This window comes from Mizuhopecten yessoensis, unplaced genomic scaffold (assembly GCF_002113885.1).
Source record: "Mizuhopecten yessoensis strain PY_sf001 unplaced genomic scaffold, ASM211388v2 scaffold11091, whole genome shotgun sequence".
In the NCBI taxonomy this organism is placed as follows: domain Eukaryota; kingdom Metazoa; phylum Mollusca; class Bivalvia; order Pectinida; family Pectinidae; genus Mizuhopecten; species Mizuhopecten yessoensis.
Window position 1 is genome coordinate 520,467 of NW_018408875.1, and position 27,727 is coordinate 548,193.

The 27,727-nt window shown below is 37.2% G+C and overlaps 1 protein-coding gene across 3 annotated transcripts in view; it reads right to left on the minus strand.

The window, feature by feature from the left end:
* Positions 1-24,955, minus strand: part of LOC110465583 (unconventional myosin-Ie-like) — a 47,582-nt gene extending 22,627 nt beyond the window's left edge. For 2 of the 3 annotated variants that reach the window (XM_021521509.1, XM_021521508.1), the window contains exons 1-6: positions 8,839-8,921; positions 5,942-6,031; positions 5,715-5,792; positions 3,396-3,480; positions 2,777-2,880; positions 1,569-1,701 (exon numbers count right to left, since the gene is read on the minus strand). In XM_021521509.1, the coding sequence (XP_021377184.1) occupies positions 1,569-1,701; positions 2,777-2,880; positions 3,396-3,480; positions 5,715-5,792; positions 5,942-6,031; positions 8,839-8,883 (535 nt within the window). In that variant the 5' untranslated portion in view covers positions 8,884-8,921. Of the gene's footprint in view, positions 1-1,568; positions 1,702-2,776; positions 2,881-3,395; positions 3,481-5,714; positions 5,793-5,941; positions 6,032-8,838; positions 8,922-9,666; positions 9,755-11,017; positions 11,113-11,234; positions 11,325-14,495; positions 14,622-24,825 lie in introns of those variants that run through there. The other variant, XM_021521510.1, reaches the window with a different exon arrangement.
* Positions 24,956-27,727: the final 2,772 nt, after the last annotated feature.

Genomic DNA, 27,727 nt, shown 5'->3' on the forward strand with positions numbered 1-27,727 from the left:
TAAGAATTACATTGATGATACCAACTGTATTATGTGAACATTTTGAATTAACCAAAGGTCAAATCAACATTCATGAAAGATATTTTATATGTTAGTTATAATAGAACTCTTTTAGAACGGAGTTGTTACAGTAAGGTCGCATATAGTCTTAAGTCTCCATGTTACAGTAAGGTCGCATATAGTCTTAAATCTCCATGTTACAGTAAGGTTGCATATGGTCTTAAATCTCCATGTTATAGTAAGGCTTAGGCAGCGTATGGTCTTAAATCCCCATGTTACAGTAAGGCAGCGTATAGTCTTAAATCTCCATGTTACAGTAAGGCCTAGGCAGCGTATGGTCTTAAATTTCCATGTCACATTAAGGCAGCGTATAGTCGTAAATCTCCATGTTACAGTAAGGCTTAGGCAGCGTATGGTCTTAAATCTCCATGTTATAGTAAGGCAGCGTATGGTCTTAAATCTCCATGTAACAGTAAGGCAGTGTATAGTCTTAAATCTCCATGTTACAGTAAGGCTTAGGCAGCGTATGGTTTTAAATTTCCATGTCACAGTAAGGCAGCGTATGGTCTTAAATCTCCATGTTACAGTAAGGTTGCATATAGTCTTAAATCTCCATGTTACAGTAAGGTTGCATATAGTCTTAAATCTCCATGTTACAGTAAGGCTTATGCAGCGTATGGTCTTAAATTTCCATGTCACAGTAAGGCAGAGTATAGTCTTAAATCTCCATGTTACAGTAAGGTTGCATATAGTCTTAAATCTCCATGTTATAGTTAGGCTTAGGCAGCGTATGGTCTTAAATCTCCATGTTATAGTAAGGCAGCGTCTGGTCTTAAATCTCCATGTAACAGTAAGGCAGTGAATAGTCTTAAATCTCCATGTTACAGTAAGGCTTATGCAGCGTATGGTCTTAAATTTCCATGTCACATTAAGGCAGCGTATAGTCGTAAATCTCCATGTTACAGTAAGGCTTAGGCAGCGTATGGTCTTAAATCTCCATGTTATAGTAAGGCAGTGTATGGTCTTAAATCTCCATGTTACAGAAAGGCTTAGGCAGCGTATGGTCTTAAATCTCCATGTTATAGTAAGGCAGCGTATGGTCTTAAATCCCCATGTTACAGTAAGGCAGTGTATAGTCTTAAATCTCCATGTTACAGTAAGGCTTAGGCAGCGTATGGTCTCAAATTTCCATGTCACAGTAAGGCAGCGTATAGTCTTAAATCTCCATGTTACAGTAAGGTCGCATATAGTCTTAAATCTCCATGTTACAGTAAGGTTGCATATAGTCTTAAATCTCCATGTTACAGTAAGTCAGAATACATTCTTTAGTCTCCATATCAGAGTAAGGTAGCATGTAGACTTTAATTAATATCTACGTCACAATAAGGTACATACATCTTTGTAGTCTCCATGTCACAGTAGGGCAGCACATGTACGTATCCTTCAGTCTTAATAGGATGTCAAAGTAAGGTAGAACTTAGTCTAAAGTCCATAAGTCACAGTAATGTGATATAAAACCTTTAACACGTCCTCTTTCCCTTGTATCCTTTATCCTGTTGTTGACTTACAATCTTCGTTCGCTACTTTGGCGTAGTTTCCATCCTCTTGAAAGGCGATGTTCCCTAGGTGAAGTATACCCGCCACTACCATCAGCACGTCCTCTATGTTCTCATCTGAAACGCCTACTGTCGCCATGGCATGCTGAAAACAAATTCAAAACGGACTCCAATTCATTTAGATAAATCTGAAGATTTTTAAAGAGACTGGTTTCCCCGATAGACAATGAATGGCTCACATAGGAAGATCATAGGCCAAGTAACTACTTGCAACCTGGCAAGACCTAACAGATGTATCAAAACTCCTGTCTCCCTTACCAAGTAAGGTTAGAATTGCAACAGAACATTGAATACAAGACATCTGAGCATGCCTCTTCTTACAACAATTGTTCTCTCACCCTCAGAATAACCACATGGTTGGATGGATTTCACCACCAATTTCACCAGCTGGTTTTGAATTCAGTAAACAATTGGCAAAAAAATGTAATCCAAATGGTGATGAAGAATAATTAATTTCTTTCTGAAGTGACCCTGTATATATGAAAGTCCAAGTCACTAATATTACTTTATTATGTAGATAACTACGGTTATGTAGTATATCAACTGAACACATCTTCCTGAATGAATCCTGATATCTTGACATTTACATGGCGACATAAACCAGGATCCTACACTATCCAGTTAAAATGTACCCATAATATTATCAGTGACCTTGACCTTGAAATATGGTGTTTTTGGACAGTTAACATGCAGAAATGAAAGCCTCTGCATGTGACGAACAAAAGTTCCTTTTTAAGAATGAACTCTTATATGACATTGTTTAATCATGTCAAATATTTATTTGTTTGTTGCATGCGAAGGCTTTCGAAAATTAAAGATTGTTTAGTTAATTTCCTTCAAAGTGGCCAATTTTCAACCAAATAAAGCACAACAGACGATATTCACGTACAGTATCATGAAAATGTGCGTTTATTTCTCTCTTTGTACTGCCATATCTCCTAAACCAGTTGTCGAATACATTTGAAATTTCATAAATTGTGTATTTCATTTATTCCAGATAACGAGTATGACACCTAAACATAAATATCTGATGTGGTCGGAAATGACCCGAAACGCCCCTAGTCCTTTACCATTACATTTTGTTCTAATGCTAATGATGTACATGACATGACCTTGACCCTGTGATGATGATGATGTACTTTTAATGACCTTGACCTTACCATGGTGTCCCTGTACTCGGCCACATCGTCGGTACCGTCTACGGTGTAGGTACCACTCTGGTTGAGGTACATATAATAATCGGGTGTGGTGAGACCAAGACTCTCTGTAATACAGAGATAAGGTCAGCATAATGAAATACAAAAAATGTATTACATTTTAATGAATACTTGAATTAAATATCATGCATAAAGGATCTTATTCAAGTGTTCGTTTAATAGGAAGTATGTGAAATTAAAACATTTCATAAATCTCAAGGCTATAGAGACAATAATTATGGTTTAACCCTTTCAACACTGTAAACCATAATGGGCTCAACCATATCAATGCATGGTAGAGCATACTAAAGTTTCATAGTGACGAAACCGTTAATGTTGTTTTTGGAATAACACGTTAAGATAAATTTGAACAATAAAATACATAATTCTCAAAAAACACTATTTTTTGAGAATTCAAAATTTAAGTTCAGTTATTCTACAACAACTATTAATCACTCTTGTTGGCCCAGATGGTAGGGCCCAGGGGGTCTTAATGTGGGAGGGACACCGAAGTAGCCTTTTTGTATAAATGTGACTTGGGCTTAAAACCATCAAGAACATTAGAATTCTGATGGTTGCATACCCTTCTGAGCTGCATCTGCCCCGGCACAAATCTGGTAGAACACATGGAAGTTCCTCTCGTTGCTGTTCTGGCTGACCACACGTGTCTGTGGACATTGAAACAATGACCACAATATCAGGGCAGGGCTAGAACTTTATTTTAAATACCACTAGTCAATTGGGGTAGTAGATTCCAATTTTTACTAGTCCATGTGCAAATTCCACTAACCGGACAAAACCCCAATATTATTCAACAAGATAAGCAATATAACATTTTGACTTGTTTGGTGGCGGTTTTAAGAACCACTAGTCGAGCTGGAAATTTCACTAGTCTCAGACTATCAGACTACCCTTATTGTCTAGCCCTGTGTCACTAGTCTCTGACTATCAGGCTATCCTTATTGTCTAACCCTGTGTCACTAGTCTCAGACTATCAGGCTATCCTTATTGTCTAACCCTGTGTCGCTAGTCTCAGACTATCAGGCTATCCTTATTGTCTAACCCTGTGTCGCTAGTCTCAGACTATCAGGCTATCCTTATTGTCTAGCCCTGTGTCACTAGTCTATGACTGTCAGACTACCCTTATTGTCTAGCCCTGAGTCACTAGTCTCTGACTGTCAGACTACCCTTATTGTCTAGCCTTGTGTCACTAGTCTCAGCCTATCAGACTAGCCTTATTGTCTAGCCCTGTGTCACTAGTCTTAGACTGTCAGACTACCCTTATTATCTAGCCCTGTGTCACTAGTCTCAGACTGTCAGATTACCCTTATTGTCTAGCCCTGTGTCACTAGTATCAGACTGTCAGACTACCCTTATTGTCTAGCTCTGTGTCACTAGTCTCAGACTGTCAGACTCCCCTTATTGTCTAGCCCTGTGACACTAGTCTCAGACTATCAGACTACCCTTATTGTCTAGTCCTGTGTCACTAGTCTCAGACTGTCAGACTACCCTTATTATCTAGCCCTGTGTCACTAGTCTCAGACTGTCAGCCTACCCTTATTGTCTAGCCCTGTGTCACTCGTCTCAGACTGTGAGACTACCCTTATTGTCTAGCCCTGTGTCCCTAGTCTCAGACTGTCAGACTACCCTTATTGTCTAGCTCTGTGTCACTAGTCTCAGACTGTCAGACTCCCCTTATTGTCTAGCCCTGTGACACTAGTCTCAGACTATCAGACTACCCTTATTGCCTAGCCCTGTGTCACTAGTCTCAGACTGTCAGCCTACCCTTATTGTCTAGCCCTGTGTCACTAGTATCAGACTGTCAGACTACCCTTATTGTCTAGCTCTGTGTCACTAGTCTCAGACTGTCAGACTCCCCTTATTGTCTAGCCCTGTGTCACTAGTATCAGACTGTCAGACTACCCTTATTGTCTAGTCCTGTGTCACAAGGCTCTGACTGTCAGACTACCCTTATTGTCTAGCCTTGTGTCACTAGTCTCAGCCTATCAGACTACACTTATTGTCTAGCCCTGTGTCACTAGTCACTGACTGTCAGACTACCCTTATTGTCTAGCCTTGTGTCACTAGTCTCAGCCTATCAGACTACCCTTATTTGCTAGCCCTGTTTCACTAGTCTCAGACTATCAGACTACCCTTATTGCCTAGCCCTGTGTCACTAGTCTCAGACTGTCGGACTACCCTTATTGTCTAGCCCTGTGTCACTCGTCTCAGACTGTGAGACTACCCTTATTGTCTAGCCCTGTGTCCCTAGTCTCAGACTGTCAGACTACCCTTATTGTCTAGCTCTGTGTCACTAGTCTCAGACTGTCAGACTCCCCTTATTGTCTAGCCCTGTGACACTAGTCTCAGACTATCAGACTACCCTTATTGCCTAGCCCTGTGTCACTAGTCTCAGACTGTCGGACTACCCTTATTGTCTAGCCCTGTGTCACTAGGCTCAGCCTATCAGACTACCCTTATTGTCTAGCCCTGAGTCACTAGTCTATGACTGTCAGACTACCCTTATTGTCTAGCCTTGTGTCACTAGTCTCAGCCTATCAGACTACACTTATTGTCTAGCCCTGTGTCACTAGTCACTGACTGTCAGACTACCCTTATTGGCTAGCCCTGTGTCACTAGTCTCTGACTGTCAGACTACCCTTATTGTCTAGCCCTGAATATTCCCTAAACATGTACTGGACAATGAGTTGGCATCATGCGCCTCTACAGAATACCAAACAAACTGACAATAACATTCAAGAAACGTTTTTTAAGAAATGCAGCATTTGATACCAAACAAAACAACAATAACATTTTAAAACAATTTTAAATAGATAAAATATTCAAGCTGGCCATTTTATCTTTAGGATGGTTAAAACACCCCTAATTAAGGTGTACATACCTTCTCCAGGAGGAAGTTTGATATTTTACCACCGTCTGGCTCTCCTCCTCTGCTGAACTGGATTTCTACATATTTCCCCTGAAATACCAACAAAACAGTTTAGCAAACTGTGTAGAACCCTATGATACTGTGAAACTGAAAGAGTAACATCACGTTTGCTTGTTTATGTCCGGTGACAGACTTGTACGTGTGCATGTTTGATTGCTGATGACACATCCTATACTTACAAATCGACTGGAGTTGTTGTTGCGGACAGTCTTGGCATTCCCAAAAGCCTCTAACAATGGATTGGATTCTAAGATAACATCTTTCACTCTCTGTAAAATAGAAATAGTAATTCATGCTGTTATTGACACTCCTTCAAATTAATTGTTAAATATTTGTTTATATAGACCTAGAGGCTTTAGCCTTAGTCCATTATTATTCAATTAAAAGAAATTCAATGAAATGAAATGTTTCTGATCACAACAATATTTGAGGTAGAAAAATGACTGTACTGACTTCCACCTGACACCACTATGAGATGGTGCTGGGTGTATTATGTACCTGTACTTTTTCCCCTCCACCTGACACCACTATGAGGTGGTGCAGGGTGTATTATGTACCTGTACTTTTTCCCCTCTACCTGACACCACTATGGGATGGTGCAGGGGTGTATTACGTACCTATACTTTTTCCCCTCCACCTGACACCACTAGGAGGTGGTGCAGGGTGTATTATGTCCCTGTCCTTTTCCCCCTCCCCCTGACACCACTATGATATGGAGTGGGGTGTATTATGTACCTGTCCTTTTTCCCCTCCTCCTGACACCACTATGAGTTGGTGCAGGGTGTATTATGTCCCTGTCCTTTTCCCCCTCCCCCTGACACCACTATGGGAGGGTGCGGGGTGTATTATGTACCTGTCCTTTTTCCCCTCCACCTGACCCCCCTATGGGATGGTGTGGGGTGTATTGCGTACCTATACTTTTTCCCCTCCACCTGACACCACTATGAGATGGTGCAGGGTGTATTACGTACCTGTACTTATTCCCTTCCACCTGACACCACTATGATATGGTGTGGGGTGTATTATGTACCTGTACTTTTTCCCCTCCACCTTACACCACTATGGGATGGTGCGGGGAGTATTATGTACCTGTACTTTTTCCCCTCCACCTGACACCCCTATGGGATGGTGCGGGGTGTATTACGTACCTATACTTTTTCCCCCTCCACCTGACACCACTATGGGATGGTGTGGGGTGTATTATGTACCTATACTTTTTCCCCTCCACCTGACACCACTACGGGATGGGGCGGGGTGTATTATGTACCTGTCCTTTTTCCCCTCCACCTAACACCACTATGGGATGGTGCGGGGTTTATTGCGTTCCTGTACTTTTTCCCCTCCCCCCGACACCACTACGGGATGGTGCGGGGTGTATTATGTACCTGTACTTTTTCCCCTCCACCCGACACCACTACGGGATGGTGCGGGGTGTATTATGTACCTGTACTTTTTCCCCTCCACCCGACACCACTACGGGATGGTGCGGGGGGTATTATGTACCTGTACTTTTTCCCCTCCCCCCGACACCACTACGGGATGGTGCGTGGTGTATTATGTACCTGTACTTTTTCCCCCCCACCTGACACCACTATGGGATGGTGTGATGTGTATTACGTACCTTTACTTCTTCCCCTCCACCTGACACCACTATATGGTGCGGGGTGTATTACATACCTATACTTTCCCCCTCCACCTTACACCACTATGGGATGGTGCAGGGTGTATTACGAACCTGTACTTTTTCCCCTCCACCTGACACCACTATGGGATGGTGTGATGTGTATTACGTACCTATACTTCTTCCCCTCCACCTGACACCACTATATGGTGCGGGGTGTATTACATACCTATACTTTCCCCCTCCACCTTACACCACTATGGGATGGTGCAGGGTGCATTACGTACCTATACTTTTTCCCCTCCACCTGACATCACTATGAGATGGTGCAGGGTGTATTATGTACCTGTACTTTTTCTCCTCTACCTGACACCACTATGGGATGGTGCAGGGGGGTATTACGTACCTGTACTTTTTCCCCTCCACCTTACACCACTATGAGATGGTGCAGGGTGTATTATGTACCTATACTTTTTCCCCTCCACCTTACACCACTATGAGATGGTGCGGGGTGTAATAAGAACCTGTACTTTTTCCCCTCCACCTGACACCATTATCAGATGGTGCTGGGTGTATTATGTATCTGTACTTTTTACCTTCCACCTGACCCCACTATGAGATTATGTACCTGTACTTTTTCCCCTCTACCTTACACCACTATGGGATGGTGCAGGGTGTATTACGAACCTGTACTTTTTCCCCTCCACCTGACACCACTATCAGATGGTGCTGGGTGTATTATGTATCTGTACTTTTTACCTTCCACCTGACCCCACTATGAGATAGTGCAGGGTGTATTATGTACCTGTACTTTTTCTCCTCTACCTGACACCACTATGGGATGGTGCAGGGGTGTATTACGTACCTGTACTTTTTCCCCTCCACCTGACACCACTATCAGATGGTGCTGGGTGTATTATGTACCTATACTTTTTCCCCTCCACCTTACACCACTATGAGATGGTGCAAGGTGTATTATGTACCTGTACTTTTTCTCCTCCACCTGACACCACTATGAGATGGTGCGGGGTGTATTATGTACCTGTACTTTTTCTCCTCCACCTGACACCACTATGAGATGGTGCGGGGTGTATTATGTACCTGTACTTTTTCCCCTCCACCTTACACCACTATGGGATGGTGCAGGGTGTATTATGTACCTGTATTTTTTCCCCTCCACCTGACACCACTATGATATGGTGCGGGGTGTATTACATACCTATACTTTTCCCCCTCCACCTTACACCACTATGGGATGGTGAGGGGTGTATTACATACCTATACTTTTCCCCCTCCACCTTACACCACTATGGGATGGTGAGGGGTGTATTACATACCTATACTTTTCCCCCTCCACCTTACACCACTATGGGATGGGGCAGGGTGTATTATGTACCTATACTTTTTCCCCTCCACCTGACACCCCTATGGGATGGTGTGGGGTGTATTACGTACCTGTACTTTTTCGCCTCCACCTGACACTTTTGCGATGAAACCCATTATATACTTGGCCGCTACTGTTTTTGCAGCACCACTCTCTCCACTGCAAATTAAGATCAAAGATAAATATATGACAAAATAATTAATATTTTTTTGTCTTCCTTACACCACTATGAGATGGTGCGGGGTGTATTATGTACCTGTACTTTTTCACCTCCACCTTACACCACTATGGGATGGTGCGGGGAGTATTATGTACCTGTACTTTTTCACCTCCACCTTACACCACTATGGGATGGTGCGGGGCGTATTACGTACCTGTACTTTTTCACCTCCACCTGACACTTTTTGGTGCTGGGTGTATTATGTACCTATACTTTTTCCCCTCCACCTTACACCACTATGAGATGGTGCAGGGTGTATTATGTACCTATACTTCTTCCCCTCCACCTGACACCACTATGAGATGGTGCAGGGTGTATTACGTACCTGTACTTTTTCCCCTCCACCTGACACCACTATCAGATGGTGCTGGGTGTATTATGTACCTATACTTTTTCCCCTCCACCTGACACCACTATGGTATGGTGTGGGGTGTATTACGTACCTGTACTTTTTCGCCTCCACCTGACACCACTATGGGATGGTGTGGGGTGTATTATGTCCCTGTTCTTTTTCCCCTCCACCTTACACCACTATGGGATGGTGTGGGGTGTATTATGTCCCTGTTCTTTTTCCCCTCCACCTTACACCACTATGGGATGGTGTGGGGTGTATTATGTACCTGTACTTGTTCCCCTCCACCTGACACCACTATGAGATGGTGCAGGGTGTATTACGTACCTGTACTTTTTCCCCTCCACCTGACACTTTTGCGATGAAACCCATTATATACTTGGCCGCTACTGTTTTTCCAGCACCACTCTCTCCACTGCAAATTAAGATCAAAGATAAATATATGACAAAATAATTAATATTTTTTTGTCTTCTACATGTAAAACATTAAGAATCTTTACTTATATTAACTTACAAAGAGAATTGCTGACATTTCTAGAACCTTACACATTTCGATACTTCTATAACTTTACGCTGCCTAGATCTGTTTACTAGAAATTGTATCCTTACAGGTTTAACTTAACCATATATTTCATTACGACTTCATTTCTGGAACAAGAAGCAATCTTGCACTTGTGCATGTATGTATTAAATAGCAAATACAATGTTATGTAAAGCTAAGTATGTTTGAGCTCGCAAAATAAATTTTCAATTCCTGTTTGTGTTCAAAACAAACCAAGCCTTTAATATTGTTATGTAACAATGTTATGTAGAATAGGATAAATAAGACATGAGCCACTGGGAAAATTACACCATGTTGACATGTTTTGTATGTGCCTCCGACCTCTTCTGTGTGACCTTGACATCTATTGATATGGCCAAGATCCTTCCTCTCTGACCTTAATATGTAGTGTCCCCATGGCCTTTATCTTATGCAGCCAGTCAGTACTGTTTGACCCTAACATGTACTGCAAAGATGATTATGCATGTGACCGTACTCAGCAATGTGTGACCTTGACTAGTGTTGTGTATTAACCATGGCTTGTACTATGTGACCTTAACCTGCACTATGTGATATTGACCTGTACTGTGTGACCTTGACCTGCACTATGTGATATTGACCTGTACTGTGTGACCTTGACCTGCACTGTGTGACGTTGATCTGTACTGTGTGACCTTGACATGTACAGTGTGACCTTGACCTGCACTGTGTGACGTTGACCTGCACTGTGTGATGTTGACCTGTACTGTGTGACCTTGACCTGCACTATGTGATATTGACCTGTACTGTGTGACCTTGACCTGCACTATGTGATATTGACCTGTACTGTGTGACCTTGACCTGCAATGTGTGATGTTGATCTGTACAGTGTGACCTTGACATGTACAGTGTGACCTTGACCTGTACTGTGTGATGTTGACCTGCACTGTATAACGTTGACCTGTACTGTGTGAACTTGACCAGTACAGTGTGACCTTGACCTGCACTGTGTGACATTGACCTTTACTGTGTGATCTTTACCTGTACTGTGTGACCTTGACCTACACCGTGTGATATCGATCTGTACTGTGTAACATTGATCTGTACTGTGTGAACTTGACCTGTACAGTGTGACCTTGACCTATACTTTATACTGACCTGATGATGACACACTGGTTTTCCATGTCTATTAACATGTTCCTGTACATATTGTCAGCCAGCGCATACACATGGGGCGGGTTCTCATACTGGGCCTGTAAAACATCCGCAATCAATATGTATTATGTATAGTATTACAAGCTACCATCAAATTTGTCTCAGTGTTATTTAGAAATGTGATCATAAGAAAACAGAAAACAAACAACAGTATACTTACTGCTCCTTGGTATTGCTCCACCTCGTGGTCAGTGAAGATCGAGAGCTGTTTGAAGGGGTTAATAGATACCAACACTGGCCCAATGTAGGTCTGGCCGTGGTCAAGGAAACTTAAAAAAACCTGATACAGTTGCAAAATAAAACAGGCCTATTCATTTAAGTTTAAATTATTCAATTAATTAGGTTCTATTTGCAGAAATGATTTCCTTACCTAAAAGTTAAGTGTTATGCATGAAGAAATCACAAGAATACAACATGTTTAAAACATTTCATTTATGAATGGCTTTCTTTATGAATAAATATCTCAAGAATTTTTAATTGAACTACAGTTTCCAATACTAATTCTCTTTGTGTACCACCGTGTTTTCTTGAAGCCCATCCAACCTTTTGGGCCCTGTGCCCACCGCTCCTTTATATATAAATTTATAAGTCAATGGCAGGTGTTCAACATGTTTTAACATATTGTATAGCAATTGGTCAAGTGTCTGTATGTCCATGGTGGTACTGACCAGTACATTGTGTAATGGGCCATATTGCATCCCACTCCTCACACTTATTTCTGAATACATGTACCAGGAAGCTTTCGCCCTTCACTGGAAGAATCTGTTTCCATGCAGTGTTCTTTTCACCGTTCATATAAAATTACTATGCATGGTATGTTGTGCGCTTATTTTCACTGTGTTGATAAATTTGCCCTCATTACGGAGGACGAAAAAGGCGAAAGTTGAACTTCTGCAAACATTCCCCGCTGTACAGTACTGATAATAAGTATTGTTTTAATGCATTGTGAAGGTCGGAGCGATTGTGCCACAGGGAACTTGAGATCATGATCAAAAAGTCATATTAGGTCATTTTATGTCATCGCAGTTAGGTTAATGAACATATCAACGAGATTTGTTGAGGTTAAACATCTCTGTGATTAGAAGATGTAACCCAGGGCTCATAGCTGTGGTCTCAATGCTAAAATGTTTTTGGGGATATCAACCAAACACAAAGTACAACAGATAATTGGAATAATAAAATAATGTGAAACAGAGTAGTTTTTATCACTCGGGCTTAAATATATGAATTACATTAACTGACCTGGACGCACACAAAAATAAAAACCAGAAAGAAGTAAATTGATTAAAGTTAGGTGTTAATCATTAAGTATGGTTTATTGTGACTCGCTTCTATAACAAAGCCAATTTATTAATTAGAACCTACAAGTATACTGTATCATAATCATCACTATGTTCCATAAAATCCCAACAGAATTAAAACCATGTACCTTATATTTTACCTCAGTTAGTCATCACTATGTTCCATAAAATCCCAACAGAATTAAAACCATGTACCTTATATTTTACCTTAGTTAGTCATCACTATATTCCATAAAATCCCAACAGAATTAAAACCATGTACCTTATGTTTTACCTGTTAGTCATCACTATATTCCATAAAATCCCAAAAGAATTAAAACCATGTACCTTATATTTTACCTCAGTTAGTCATCACTATATTCCATAAAATCCAAACAGAATTAAAACCATGTACCTTATGTTTTACCTCAGTTAGTCATCACTATATTCCATAAAATCCCAACAGAATTAAAACCATGTACCGTATGTTTTACCTCAGTTATCATTTTATTGCCTAATCCAAGGGTCAAAATATAACCAACATGTACCTTGTGTTATACCTTACTCGTAATTATATCACCACATCCAACGGTCAAAACCATTTACCTTTTAGTGTACCATATTCGTCATGTAATTTGTCACTGAATCTCATGGTAAAAACAATATACAGGAAAAAAACAAATATTATAACCTTCGTCATTAATATATCACCCAATCCAAGGGTCAAAGACAAATGCCATAGTCAAAACCATATACATATTCACATGTTCCTAATAAAATAACTTAGTTGTCATTATATTGTATACCGTAGATATATATTGTGCTGCAGTTATCATCATGTAACCATATTTTATTTATCATTGTATACCGCAGATCCTCAACCAGCTACCAACTACCCCCTAAACACTTTAAAAACTAAGGATAAAATATTTGAACATATTAATACGTTTATAAATGTTGTTGGAGAAGCTCTAACATTTGTTTCTATGGTGATGTTAGTCACAGTACGCGACATCTGTGTAATGTGCAACGAGCGTATATCACACGTCTGTAAAGTTCACACTCGTGTCTAAATACATAACAATGTATCCATCAGACACATATACTGTCCTCAACTATCTATACTAGTCATAGGCAGCTATAGATGGGACCATGAGTAATGCCGTTCTCGCTGGGCAAAATATCCGTCCGGCAATGACTGACTTCCCATATCATTATATATATATACTAGACCCATGACCTCTCTACATCTGTGAAGTATCATTGTGTATACATTCAGGGATGATTTTTTACAAAAGAATGTGAGAATTCATCAATTTTGTGAAAATGTTTTAAAAAATATATTGATGACATTAATTAGATTGACCAATTTATACTGTAACCTTAATTTTGTGTATAAAGCCTAAAAGATAATACATGTAATGCAAACAATCTTTTGTTAAAGGTATAGAGTAGAAAATACTATGACTGCAGGTGAGTTGACATCTAGGTATGTTGACATTACAAGTGTAACTGGTATAACCACACAACGAGTTGATGTGTGTCTCAGCAATGTATATTGACAGGATTGACTTCACAAAGATGTACATTAAACCAGCAATATAATGTACGCACACACAATTTTATTGACACCCAGATACACAAACAAAGTTAATTATTTCCGGGGGAACATGATCAACATCAACTGAAAAAAGTATGATAAAACCACAAATCTAGTCTCTTTGATGACAATGGGAACCTCATGAATGATTATGAGTAAAAATAATTTAGTTTAGGTACAATGTTAGCATCAGTATTATAAACTTATAAAACTGCATATTCCTCTTAGTGTCAAGTGGCATTTGTCAGAGGACCTGTGATATAAAGAGAAATGTGACATTAACAGGACAATGAACTTCCGAGAAAAATAAACAACTAGTCTGTTATTGACAACAACTTTCTCATTATTTAAAAAAAAAAATTCACATTAAATCATTACAGCTTTTGAGTATTCATAAAGAAATACTCATCGGGAGAAAAGAAGTGTGATTTACATGCACATCCTTTTTAAAAAGAGACAATAAATGAAAACATGAGTTTATTTTCGTAAAGGGAGATAAATGATGTAATATGATGTATTACTCATCATTGAGAAAGGATACATAGATGCAGTCATCCATGAAGCGCTTCTTGAGATTGTCGAGGATGGCTGCCTCCGAGATTTTCTGGAGGAGCACCATGTCATCGACCCCGCTGGTCTTGACATTGTGACTCTGCCAATGGTACGGCTGAAAGACAGAGAGGAAGAACATGTCATCAAGGGAGACAACTATTACAACAAGGGGGACAACTCAAGGTCAAAAATAGAATTAATAATTGGAAGCAATATAGTCATGATAGAAATTCAAAGCATTAAATATATTTTATTATTATAGAACTGTTGTCATTTTCAGCTGTAAATTAACCCGTTTGTATTTAAATACATGCCACATATTTTGCCATTTTTCAAAATGTATAAATATGTACTGTCAAGAAGATACTAATCAGGATCAGAATTTTGAACTTTTTTCAAAAATTCATTATTTTCAAAATATTACTTCATATTCACTCATCAATTGATTCTTTAAAATAAACAAATACCTGTGTACAGTGCATCAAGTTTACTAGAGTGTAATCTATGTTAATAATGTAAATTACTACATTTAACTGAAGACAGAACTATCTACAATCAGGAGTATTTTCCTGTAGTAAAATACAACACATAATGAGTCATGCTAGCTAAGAACACATATTAAATCAACATGAGTAAAAACACACCACACAACTACATGTACATACAAAAAGTGTATATATATATATACCAATAGTAAAATATATTTTTTCAATCACCGAGAAACAATTACAATACACATGTGTATTGATCATGATTGATCATGTCATGCATACAAGGGTTTTTAATACAACGACTGATAATTTACAAAAACTATTTTACTAAGATAGTAACAATGATAAAAAAAAACGTTGTGTTGATGGGACTATGAACGTTTAGTCATGATGAGCCACAATTCCACAAAGTGTTTTGCACATGTATTCATCGTAAATATAATTACTCACGATCAGAATATATGACTATGTGATGTACAGTATATACATGTGATGTACATTGTATATCAAGTTCATTCATACTGGCTAATTCAATGCAAGCTTTAATAAGAGTCCCTATGTTAGAGGGAGACTTTTAATTATTCAGACTCATTTTGAACTAATTAATGAAATCAACAAATCTGTCTACCTCCTGCTTTCATTTACTGTAAATGCATAGGTGTCAACCTCTGAAACCTCTAATGAGGAAGATCTCCCTCATTCCACATTTCAAATGAGGGAGAAAGTGTGTGAAACGTGGCAGAAACTGCTTTGCTCAATTTATTGTTCCCTTTTTATACCAGGTAATATACAAAAATGTTTAAAAAAACAACAACAAAAAACAACAATAATTTGATTATGATCATTAGACACACCCTGCAGTAACTAGGAGATCATTTGACCACTGGATGTAGATTTTGAATTTGTGTGAGTTTGGACTTTAATGAGGAAGTTTTGAGGGAGATCGGTAAATATGAGGGAGTCTCACTCCAAATGAGGGAGGTTTGACAGCTTAAATGTGCTTATTTTAGGACATTCAAATTTGAGCGTATTATCAGATTTTGACAGATTAGTGTATTGATGAATAAGCTCATCCACAATGTATTTAATAAGTGGAAATTAAAAGGAACATTTATTGGCATTATATCATACTTTATCCCGGTAGTTCAAGCTAAGGTGTTAAGTGCCAAAAGGGCTAAAATAAGACCACCACTAAAACATGATAATTTACAGTATAATTCATTCAATAGAACAGCTTAGAGTTATATGTTACTTTTAATCCCCTTATTTTTGAGAGAGATCACTTTTAGCATTATTTCATACAGAAGGGTTTATGGAACAACATAATTTTTTACATCTATTAATTAACTGAATAGGTACCTACTATAACACAGTAAATAATATGTATAAATTATAATCAATACTTAAATAGAATCTTCTGAATCATGAATTTAAGTATTTTAATATAATATAATATATATTATTTCTCTATACATTGTATAAGGCTACTGAATTGAAAATGAAAAGTTTGTATTTCTGACAAACTTTAAAGATGCCTGTGTCTTTCTTTACAATGTATGTACTATATTGGAATTGAGAGGTACAAGTTAAGTGGTTTGTACTTAACATACGTGTACATTATAATTACATAACCTGGTATATTTACATGTATGTATAATTAAAAAGGTCATGGAGTATACACAGACCAGATTTACTAATCAATACATGTATCTTAGAGTAAAGATGCGGTCTTAATAATTTTCAACAATATTTTGCTATTTGAAAGATATTTATAATATTTAAATGAAAAAAGTAGAGCTGAAATCCTGATGAAGATTTGCTAAAGAGTCCAAAACTAGTTGGGCAAATAAACACCCACTCAAACTGGTGACACCTAGGTCTGATCATGGGCTGTGTTGTGATTGGAACCCCCTCCTTTTTATAACTCTTCAGTAATTTTTCTGCCATATCATCAAACATGTTCTGAACTTATAGACTACCAATCAAAGAAAAAACTAAAGATAAAAACCGGGATAGTAAGCAACTTTTTCAGACACAGTTTGAGCCCATAGATGATAAGAAGCTGTATCGATATGGTCAAACAATAATATAGTAATCTTTCATGCTGATTACATGTATGCAACATATCTGATTGACAGAAAATGAAAAACGTTTGATTGTTTAAGTAAATATTGATTTTTTAACATCAAAGTAAGGTAAATCCTGATAACCATGACATTTTTAAGTACATTCGTCCTAAACCACACAAAGATTTCACCATATGCCTTGTTAGATTAAAGCTTATATAAGGCTATATATCAGGATTGGATTTTAAAGTGAATCAATAATTCAAAGAAATTGATACTACAATATGTGTATGCTATATATAGATCCGGAGGCATATATAGTTGTATATATCTAGCTGTTCACATAATATAAGTTTCTTGTGTGGGGGGGGGGGGGAGGTCCGGAGGCATATATAGGTGTATATATCTACCTGTACACGTAATTTTCTTGTGCGGGGGGAGATCCGGAGGCATGTATAGTATCTACCTGTATGTTTATTGTTGAAGGAGAAACACAAGGAGAATATACCCGAAATACCTACCAATATATTCAACATTGTGACCCTGTGACAGTATTTCTTGAAATTGGTCCTTATACCAGAGACGTAATATATACATCTCTGTTTATACATTTCCCCTTTATCTCACCTGAGGACATTGTTGTTAAATTGAAAATTGGAAGACACATAATCTACACCTATTGCAATCTACATACTAACTTCAGGTAACCCCTTGCCCACCTGCTGACATCCCTTTGATGTCATACCTGTACACAGGTATATAGGTGTGTCTTGGGCCTCCTGCTGTCAGCACTGGACACAGGTGTTTAGTGCTATTTACCTGTACACAAATTGCACACCTTAGTATGCTAAGGGAGTTGATCGAGATGTTAAATTATAACTTGTGTATGCTACATGTATAGCAGAGACATATAAAATAAGCCATATTAAAGTATATACGTCTCTGATGTATAGGGAGAAACAAAAATCTCATAATTCAATTATGTTTTTGAGATAAATGTAGTCACGGGACTAATCAAAGCATCGCATACATATAGGTACTGTATTGTATACACTTAAATGTGTAACTGTTGATATTTTGCTCTTTTTTTTAATTGTAGACCTATAGCTAACATAAGGAAGACACCATGTCGTCAGTTTCGAAAAAAATATCTCATCAGTGCTCAGGATCAGGACATGCAATGCTACCTGTCGTCAGTTTGGTTTCAATTAAACTCACTGTCTGGAAATTCTGTCAAATTTTATATGACTGGATACCATCTACATCATGTTATCTCCAGCATAATCTGATTACTCAAAACTAAAACAAACATTAATTCGCAATCTGACGCTGTTTGACCAGGGCTGTTCTCAATATCGCCTATTCCTGCGATGGTGACCGCAACAGGCGTTGCATGAACTTGTGACGTCACAGCCTATAGGGGCCAATTCAGCGCGTCAAGCTATGATGATGCTAATTAGTAGAAGAAGGACAGGTGAAAATCGTACAATTTACATGTCAATATCTCGGTATTGGGATGACCGGTTTTTATGCGGTTTTCAACATTTGTTTTTGAATCATATTGAATAACCATATATTCATTGCTATTTTCGTTCAGGGTACACTTTAAGCACTTATTGAAATAATGGAATTTATTATAAATTATATGTAAGTACACCATTTCCCAAACATAACCTCCATCCTGACCCACTCCAGTCAACAAATTATAGTACACAACCCATTGTATGCTAAATAGGACACTTCAGTCAACAAATTATAGTACACAACCCATTGTATGCTAAATAGGACACTTCAGTCAACAAATTATAGTACACAACCCATTGTATGCTAAATAGGACACTTCAGTCAACAAATTATAGTACACAACCCATTGTATGCTAAATAGGACACTTCAGTCAACAAATTATAGTACACAACCCATTGTATGCTAAATAGGACACTTCAGTCAACAAATTATAGTACACAACCCATTGTATGCTAAATAGGACACTTCAGTCAACAAATTATAGTACACAACCCATTGTATGCTAAATAGGACACTTCAGTCCAACAATATACCCTATAGTAGTTTAAAACAAAAGTGAGTAATATTTGAGTTCTCATTTGAAATGTGTTAAACATCAATGTCACTATCAAACACAGCAGTTGGCATGACTACCGTTTGATCAATCTTAACATGTGACTCCTATGCAAATTACACAAAATAGTCAGCTACCCAGGTATTTTACATTTTCTGGGCAAATTTTACACATTCTAATAAGGACAAAGACTTTATAGGAGTTTTAGGAAGACAAGAGTCTAGAAAGTTTGCTTTCCAAGTAACGTCATATAGAGAAGTTGGGTCTAGGACTCAGAAGTACGGTTCATAAAATCTACTGGTGAAATATACATTGATCATATAAGCAGTACTATACTTTTAGAGGAAGTGGAGGATTTAAATCAATACAGCAGTCTTTACAAAATATATACAGTGCTTATCATGTATTGGTTTGTCAGGATATTTTCAAAATTTTCTGGGCTCATTAAGTCATTTTCTTACAAAAACACGATTTCCTGTTACATTATTTATTATCTATTTTTTTAGTAGAAAGCAATTTGCTGTTCAAACTTTCATCTTCCTCCAATGTGCAGGATCAGGTTATCAGACTCGCCCATATACAGGTGTTTATTGTAAGTTTATAAGCTAAGACCACACTCTGAACTACCAGGAAGTACTGACCGGGTGCAAAGTACGGTCTACATCAGTCTACTTCCTCAAACATTACCCGCTAGCTTTGTTTGCATGTAATTATACAAATCAAACAGTTTCTGAGCAACTCTGTACCATTCCTCATAACACTACTCAAAAATGTTGCTTTTAACAGAAACTGTATCTCTGAATCATGTTTTCAATTCCATACACACAAAATGTTAATGTCTTACTTCTATAAACATCAGGCAATACCAACTTCACAACACCTGCTTGTTTTTAATTTCAATCTTAAAATTATTCTAAAAAGTCTTTGTATAGCGTATAGCAGACTTTCAGTAACCTCTTATGACAGTTTCAGGAGAAATTAAAATGAAATAGTTTCAACTGATTAATTTATTATAGAATGTCTCAATCAATTATTTGGATTCTGTTATGTTGTAGTCAATTGATTTCTTATCAAAATTTATAATTGGAAAAACATGCTATTATATAATTAGGCCGCTCTAACATATCATTCTGCATGCGAAAGTACATTGTATATACGTAGCAGACAATGTAACAGTAGACACTGTACAGAGTGATGTTCTGTTTGTCCTGCCATCAGTCACCGAGATAATTCAACTCAAATGCCAGATCTGTAAATTGTTGTACCCATGCATGCACTTTAACTGGTGAACAGGATTGAATATAAAATAAGTTAAATCTGTGTAAAGACCTTCCTGATTTATTTTACTGGCTATATTCTGCAATACGTCTATCTATGCGTCACATCAGTTCTAAATGAAATTTCATGACACCAAGCACAACTTCAAAGTTCAAACCTGCATGAAACGAAGTCACAACTTCACATTTCCATGACACCCGAGCACAACTTCAAACCTTGATGACACACAGAGCACAACTTCCAACCTCCATGAACACGCTCCAAAACTTTACAACTTTATAGTTGTCTAAAGCAAAATCTGAATCCTCAATAGATTTCAGAAATGATATCTGAATTATATTGGTTTGACAAAACAGATGAAATGAAATGCAAGATTTCTTTTTATTTTGACATTCAAATATTTCATAATATCAGCATTATAATGTTATTGTAGTCACTCAGAACTGGATGGATCTCTGGCAACCTAGTAGTCCAATTGGTAAGAGTATTTGTTTAAATACTCACAGCAGTTATTTATTTTATTTATTTTCTTCTCAAATTTGGCAGTCTGATCTCTCTCTCTTTCCCTCTCTCTCTTAGTGCTCTTTGTCCATTTGTTTTGTCTCTCTATGTGTGAAAGTGCGTGAAAATTGAATGGGACTTGGTGAGTGTATAAAATCATCATCAGATGATGAGGATGATAATAATAATAATAATAATAATTGGAGGTTCTTATATACCGCTTTATCACAACCTAGTTCGTAGCTCGTCTCAAAGCTGTTCTCAAATTATTATCCGTTATATGATGATGAGGATGATGATGAGAATGATGATGATGATGATGATAAGGATGAGGGGATGATAAGGATGAGGGGGATGAGGGGGATGATAAGGATGATGATGATGATAAGGATGATGATGATGATAAAGATGAGGGGGATGATAAGGATGAGGGGGATGAGGGGGATGATAAGGATGAGGGGGATGATAAGGATGAGGGGGATGATAAGGATGATGATGATGATAAGGATGAGGGGGATGATAAGGATGAGGAGGATGATAATTTCAATAGTTGATATGTGTGAATGTGTGGATGTATGTTCTGTATAATGTACCTGTTCTGAAAATCTTGGAAAAAAAAAAGTATTTGTTTAGAATTCGGAGGTCCCAGGCATTTTTCTTCTCCTCCTACAGTGGTACGTATACCATGCCCAACACTTGTTGGAATTGATGTACGCTTGACAAGGGGTCACTTGAACATGGGTTGTAAGAAGTGATGCCTTCGGAGACAAAGACTTAGAAAAATGGGGGAGGAAAATAACCAAACTGAACTGGGTCAATTGTTAGCGTCCAGGTAGCTCTTCTGTTACAGTACATCATTAAACAACACAGTCTTTAACATATTGTCATGTGTATAATGTACAGTTAGCTGTATTACCATGTTACATAACACTACCAGGTTATATGACCTCGACCTCATTTAGAAACTTTATAGGAAATAGAAATTTGTCATCTATATCCTTTTAGCTAAATTTTATTCAGCTCTGTGTATGATGACATTTAGTCATATACTGTTACATATAATAAATATTTAAAGTTCCTGTGATGTAGCACTCTGTGTTTCAAAAACTGCATAGTATATTATCACAGTAGATTATTAGGCAGTTTTGATCATTCATGATTAAGATTAAGATGGTACTTAAAAATAATTGGGGGAATTCAAATGAATATTCATTGTCACTTGAAAACACTCATATAGTGTTACTAGGTTCCAGGTTGTTTTGCCCCAAATCCCGTTCGCCCTAGGTTGTTTCGCGCCAGGTTGTTTCGCCCTGAAACATTTTTTTTAGGGCGAAACATTGTTTGGTATTTTCTTTTCATTTTTATTTGTTTTAAGTCACAAATTAAGACTTCTTAGTCTTTCATATCAATAAAATCAGTTTTATTTTTAAAAAAAAATGTGTTTGTGTTGTTTTAAGTACATTGTAAAGCAAAAAAAAACGGATTACGTTATTTTCTTAACGCCGACACACATTATAACATATATTGAATTTAATTTTAGAAATAAGTAAGAATAGTGAAATGAAACAAAAATGGTGTAATTTAAAAAATTGCGGGGTATACACCAATATTATTTCCATATTAACACATTTAAATTAGTTTAGTGTACGGCTGTACGCATACTCGTCGCCGTGTGACGATGTTTTCTTTACTTGATTTCTGCACACGTCCGTGTTGTTTTTTGCTAATTGGAGATTATGTCCATTTTGAGAAGTTTTGATAGTACCACGGAATTAGATTTAAGTCCGTGATAGTACCGACCAATAAAAATTAATATGCATATTTGAGTAGATAATTTTGAGTAGGTAACTTGTCATAAATAGAGCATTTCTCAATACTGTGTTATAATTCAACATTAGTAATGTTGAATTATAACACAGTACTGAGAAATGCTCTATTTATGACAAGTTACAAAATGCACAAATCATCCATAACGTAATTTACGTTATGGATGATTTGTGCATTTTGTGCGACTCCGTGGTTAGACGCAGACAGCATGGTATCTGAAGTGATGTGTGTGACTGTTGGCAGCATAGAACCTGGCAGCATAGAACCTGCCAGACTGACAAGTACATTATTATACAAGTATATTTAATGTATTTTGATAATTCCCTAAGTAAATTGCCAACGTTTATTTCATAATTCAAATGTACACATCTGCTTAACAATTAAAATACGTATCTATGTACTTGGGGAATTATTTACATTTCGTATACTTCTCTAGAGAAAATTTTTTTTTTTCATCCTTATACGCAATTAATATACGTATGTAGTTTCAGTCTATATACGCAATTTGTAACTAATCTATGTCCATTTCGTATACGTATCTATGTACTTAGAGAAATTAATTTAGTTTCATTATATGTCCATATCTTATCTATATATTATAGATATATATAATTAAAGTATTAATTTCTTTTCATTCTTATACGCAATTTGTACCTAATCTATGTCCATTTCGTATACGTATCTATGTACTAAGAGAAATTTGTTTTATATAAAATGGCTGACGTGACAGGGTGCTTTTTAATTGTTTATATCATGTTTTAAATATTTTTAACGTTAAAATATATACAGGTGCATTTTATAAAGAACAACATTACTTAATTAAGGTAAAGAAATGAAAACGATAATATACAGTATATATTCCGGATATTAGTATGTCCGTTGTAGGATTCGGTGATGAATATACAGGTTCGTTCTTCACCTTCCGGCACGTAATTATATCTTGATTCAAGAGAAAGATAAGTTTTTTTAACTTTTAACATGATATTTATGACTTAAAGAAAAAAAAATTTTTTAGGGCGAAACAACCTGGGGCGAACGGGATTACTAAGACATGATATTATAATGCAGGATTAAATTCATTATCACTGAATACCTACACTAGTTGAATTAAACCCATATAGTTTACACAAGATTTCAACTCCTTGTTTATGTTGGTAAAACATGTCAATAAACGCCAATTCTGATAGCGAGCATGCCTTTCATATGGATATCTAGCATGTGTATAATTCAGAATTGTAAACATATCCAATATAACCAAACCAATAATAGAAAATACGTCTCTGCTATAACATTATTAGTAATTATCAGCCTGGGGAAAACCACCAACTTGCGTATAATACGCAAACTCGCCTATTTATTACGCCAGTTGGAGTATGGATTTGTTACTTCAAATTAACACAAATCGCTTTAACATTAACTTTTGCAAGATATTATTAAAAATCCATTTATTTTGGACAAGGTAATAATATTTTGCTACAAGATGTTTACTGAAAGTGTTGGCTACTTAGAAACTTTATGTAACTTAACAGGAATTATTGCATCTATTTTGGTACTTTCCCAGAATCACCCTTTCCCACATGCAAATAAAGTGTATTGTTGCATTTGTATTATGTTTCATGACTGAATAAATGCGACTTGGACAAACACTTTGAAAAAGTTAAGATTAAAGTGATTTTGGCTATTTTTAGTAACAAATCCATACCCCTTTTGGCGTACAATAGGCGAGTTTGCGTATTATACGCAAGTTAGTGGTTTTCCCCGACCTGTATATTACACACCTGCATATACCTGTTTACTTCATGCTATCAGCTAATATAACAGACATAAGGACATGTGCCATTACTACAGACAAACACACAAACTACGAGTTGTTGAAACAAAACAGCTATTTATGTTACATGCTAGATACATTACCACACATGTGAGCTACTGTAATATACACACAGCTATGTAGCGTGCAGCACCATACGAACACAGCCACCCGGAAATCAACAGGTTTCTATTTTACTCACCATTATCTTGCTCTTCGAGACACTTAATTAATACCTATCGACGAGTCAATCAAAAATATGACATACTTTACTCATGTTGTTACTTCCAGTTGGATCTTAGACATCGGAGAACGTTTGCTTATCTAAAATCTCTCCAACTAACACTTGTCAACATTATCACTTCATCACTTAAAAGTTTTGTAGTTTGACGGCTAGCCGGAAGTTTGACCTCACTTCCGCGCATGCCAAACTGGATATGTATCGATGACAATTACCTGGGTGACGTCACACTCCCACACAGCAGGTGCGCGTTTGGAAACAAAGCAAATCAATTGTATTTAAATTATTTAACTATTGCGAAATAAGGATATATAATTTAACCTCACATGACTAAAGAAAATTGTAAAATAATTTCAGTTCTTTTATTCTGTCTCATATTTAAAATGATTTAAAAAAAAGTTTTCATCTGAAGACAACCTACATGTATAGCTGCGTGCTCTGAGGGTAATTGATTCAAACCATTTTTTATACAAAGGGGATTGGGCACAGGTTGTCCTATTTATGTATATATCAAAATCTTTGTGAATCTAGAATATATTGCCGAGTGTGTTGAAATATTATTTCATTTTCCTGTTGGCTTAATTCCAAACTACCAAAAAGTATCAGCTGCAGGTCCAGAGGAATGAAATAGTTCAGTTCACGATATATTTAATTCTTTGTTCTTCATAATTGTTAGAAGCAAAAAAGAAATGATAAGTATCTTCAACGGGATGACCACATTGACAGTGTCGGAAATTTATTAAATGATTGGTACTAGCTCGGTTTCTTAATCTGGTATGTAAAATATTTAGTTTTCTATCGCCAATCAGATAATAATTTGGAACTTGTAAAAAGATTTAGGAAAGAATTCTTAAACGCTGTGTGTGAAACTCTATGTCTTAGGTCTAGGTCTAATTAGTTCCAAAGTCAGATTGTAGAAGGGAAAAAGGATGAGTTTGAAAGTTGAAGTCGGAAATTAGGTAGAGAATAATTATCGGCATTACGGAGGTTGTATTGTGAATTTTCTGAGACAAGAGGAGTCAGTAAAGTATGACAGGTTGGTGTGAAATTATTGTGAATTTTGTAGAATAGTAACTGTTCAAGTTTTCTCCCAGATTTTCTCTGAGATAATGGTTCGAATCCACTTTCAGAGTATAAAGATTATCTGCTAGAATAAGAGGGTAAACCCGTGATTATCCGTGCAGACTCAAGTTGAAGTTTACACCCATCCCATACCTCGCAACAGTATTCTGGTAATAAAAGAAAACAGGATCTATATATTTTACTTAGAGTTGGTCTACTATTTAATATATATTTTAGTTTGCGCAGTACACCTACCTCTTTTGAAACTTTTTGGCATAAATTATCAATGTGGTAACTCCATTTACAATTATTATCCAGCACTACTCCCGGGTGTATATAATTATCCACGAAGTCAACACTTACGTTATTAAAATTAATATCAGTTCTATATTTGAAATAGGTAATGCTTTCGTTTTTACAGTGTTGATTTTAACTAATGTCAACAATAAAATAAAGTTTCTATTCATGCATATAACAGTAATACACATTTAATACAGCACTAAAAGATAATTATTCAACATAAATATCAACAGTAAACCACGAAATGAAGCTGAAGTTTCTAGCACAAATCACATTCTCTATATATATATCTACAGTCTCTAGCACAAAATATTCTATCCAAGATGCAGAAGCTGTGATGCTGCATCGGCGTTCATGTAGGTCATCAGGTCGTCGTGGTTCCAGTCTGATAACGGTCTTTCAGGGTGGCCAGGCCAGGCGACTGTCGATGTCGGCGCAGCTCTTCTTTCGGGGTTGAATAGTTCCTCATGCATCTCTCTGGATCCGGTTGATGTCATTCACGTTCTGTATGTCTTTAAACGTCTGGGTGATGGTGTAGATATTGGGCTGGACATGCAGTACTCTTCTTTTCAGTTTTCCGTGCCAAGCTTCCAGATGGTTGGTAGTCCGAGGTCCTTCTATTCTATACCCACTGCTCTGTGACGTATTCTGTGAAAAGCAGCAGGGGATGTGGTATGTTTGCATCAACAGCATATTCAAGGGTTACTAGTGACCACAGGGGCATGGATCGCTTTACTTGTAATATAAAAAAATAGGGATCTCCTCTACTAAAAAATATATTACAAGTAAAGCTATCCATGCCCATGTGAGGTAACCTAAAATTCCCATCTCCACAACTCACATCTCTACACATAAACAGTTCAAGGAACGCTGTATATCTCATCTCTACATAGACAGTCAAGGGGAACGCTAAATATCACATCTCTACATAGACAGTCCAGGAGAACACTTGATATCACATCTCTACATAGACAGTCCAGGGAAACCCTTTATATCACATCTCTACATAGACAGTCCAGGGAAACCCTTTCTATCACATCTCTAAATTGACAGTCAATGTGTACGTTTACATCACATATCTACATAGACAATCCAGGGAAACGCTTTATATCTCATATATCTACATAGACAGTCAAGGGGAACACTTTAAATTACATCTCTACATAGACAGTCCAGGGAAACACTTTATATCTCATCTCTACATAGACAGTCCATGGAAACACTTTATATCATATCTCTACATAGACAGTCCAGGGGAACACTTTATATCACATCTCTACATAGACAGTCCAAGGAAACGCTTTATATCTCATCTCTACATAGACAGTCGAGGGGAACACTTTATATCACATATCTACATAGACAAATCAAGAAACGCTTAATATCACATATCTACATAGACAGTCCAGGGAAACACTTTATATCACATCTCTACATAGACAGTCCAGGGAAACGCTTTATATCACATCTCTACATAGACAGTCCAGGGGAACACTTTATATCACATCTCTACAGAGACAGTCCAGGGGAACACTTTATATCACATCTCTACATAGACAGTCCAGGG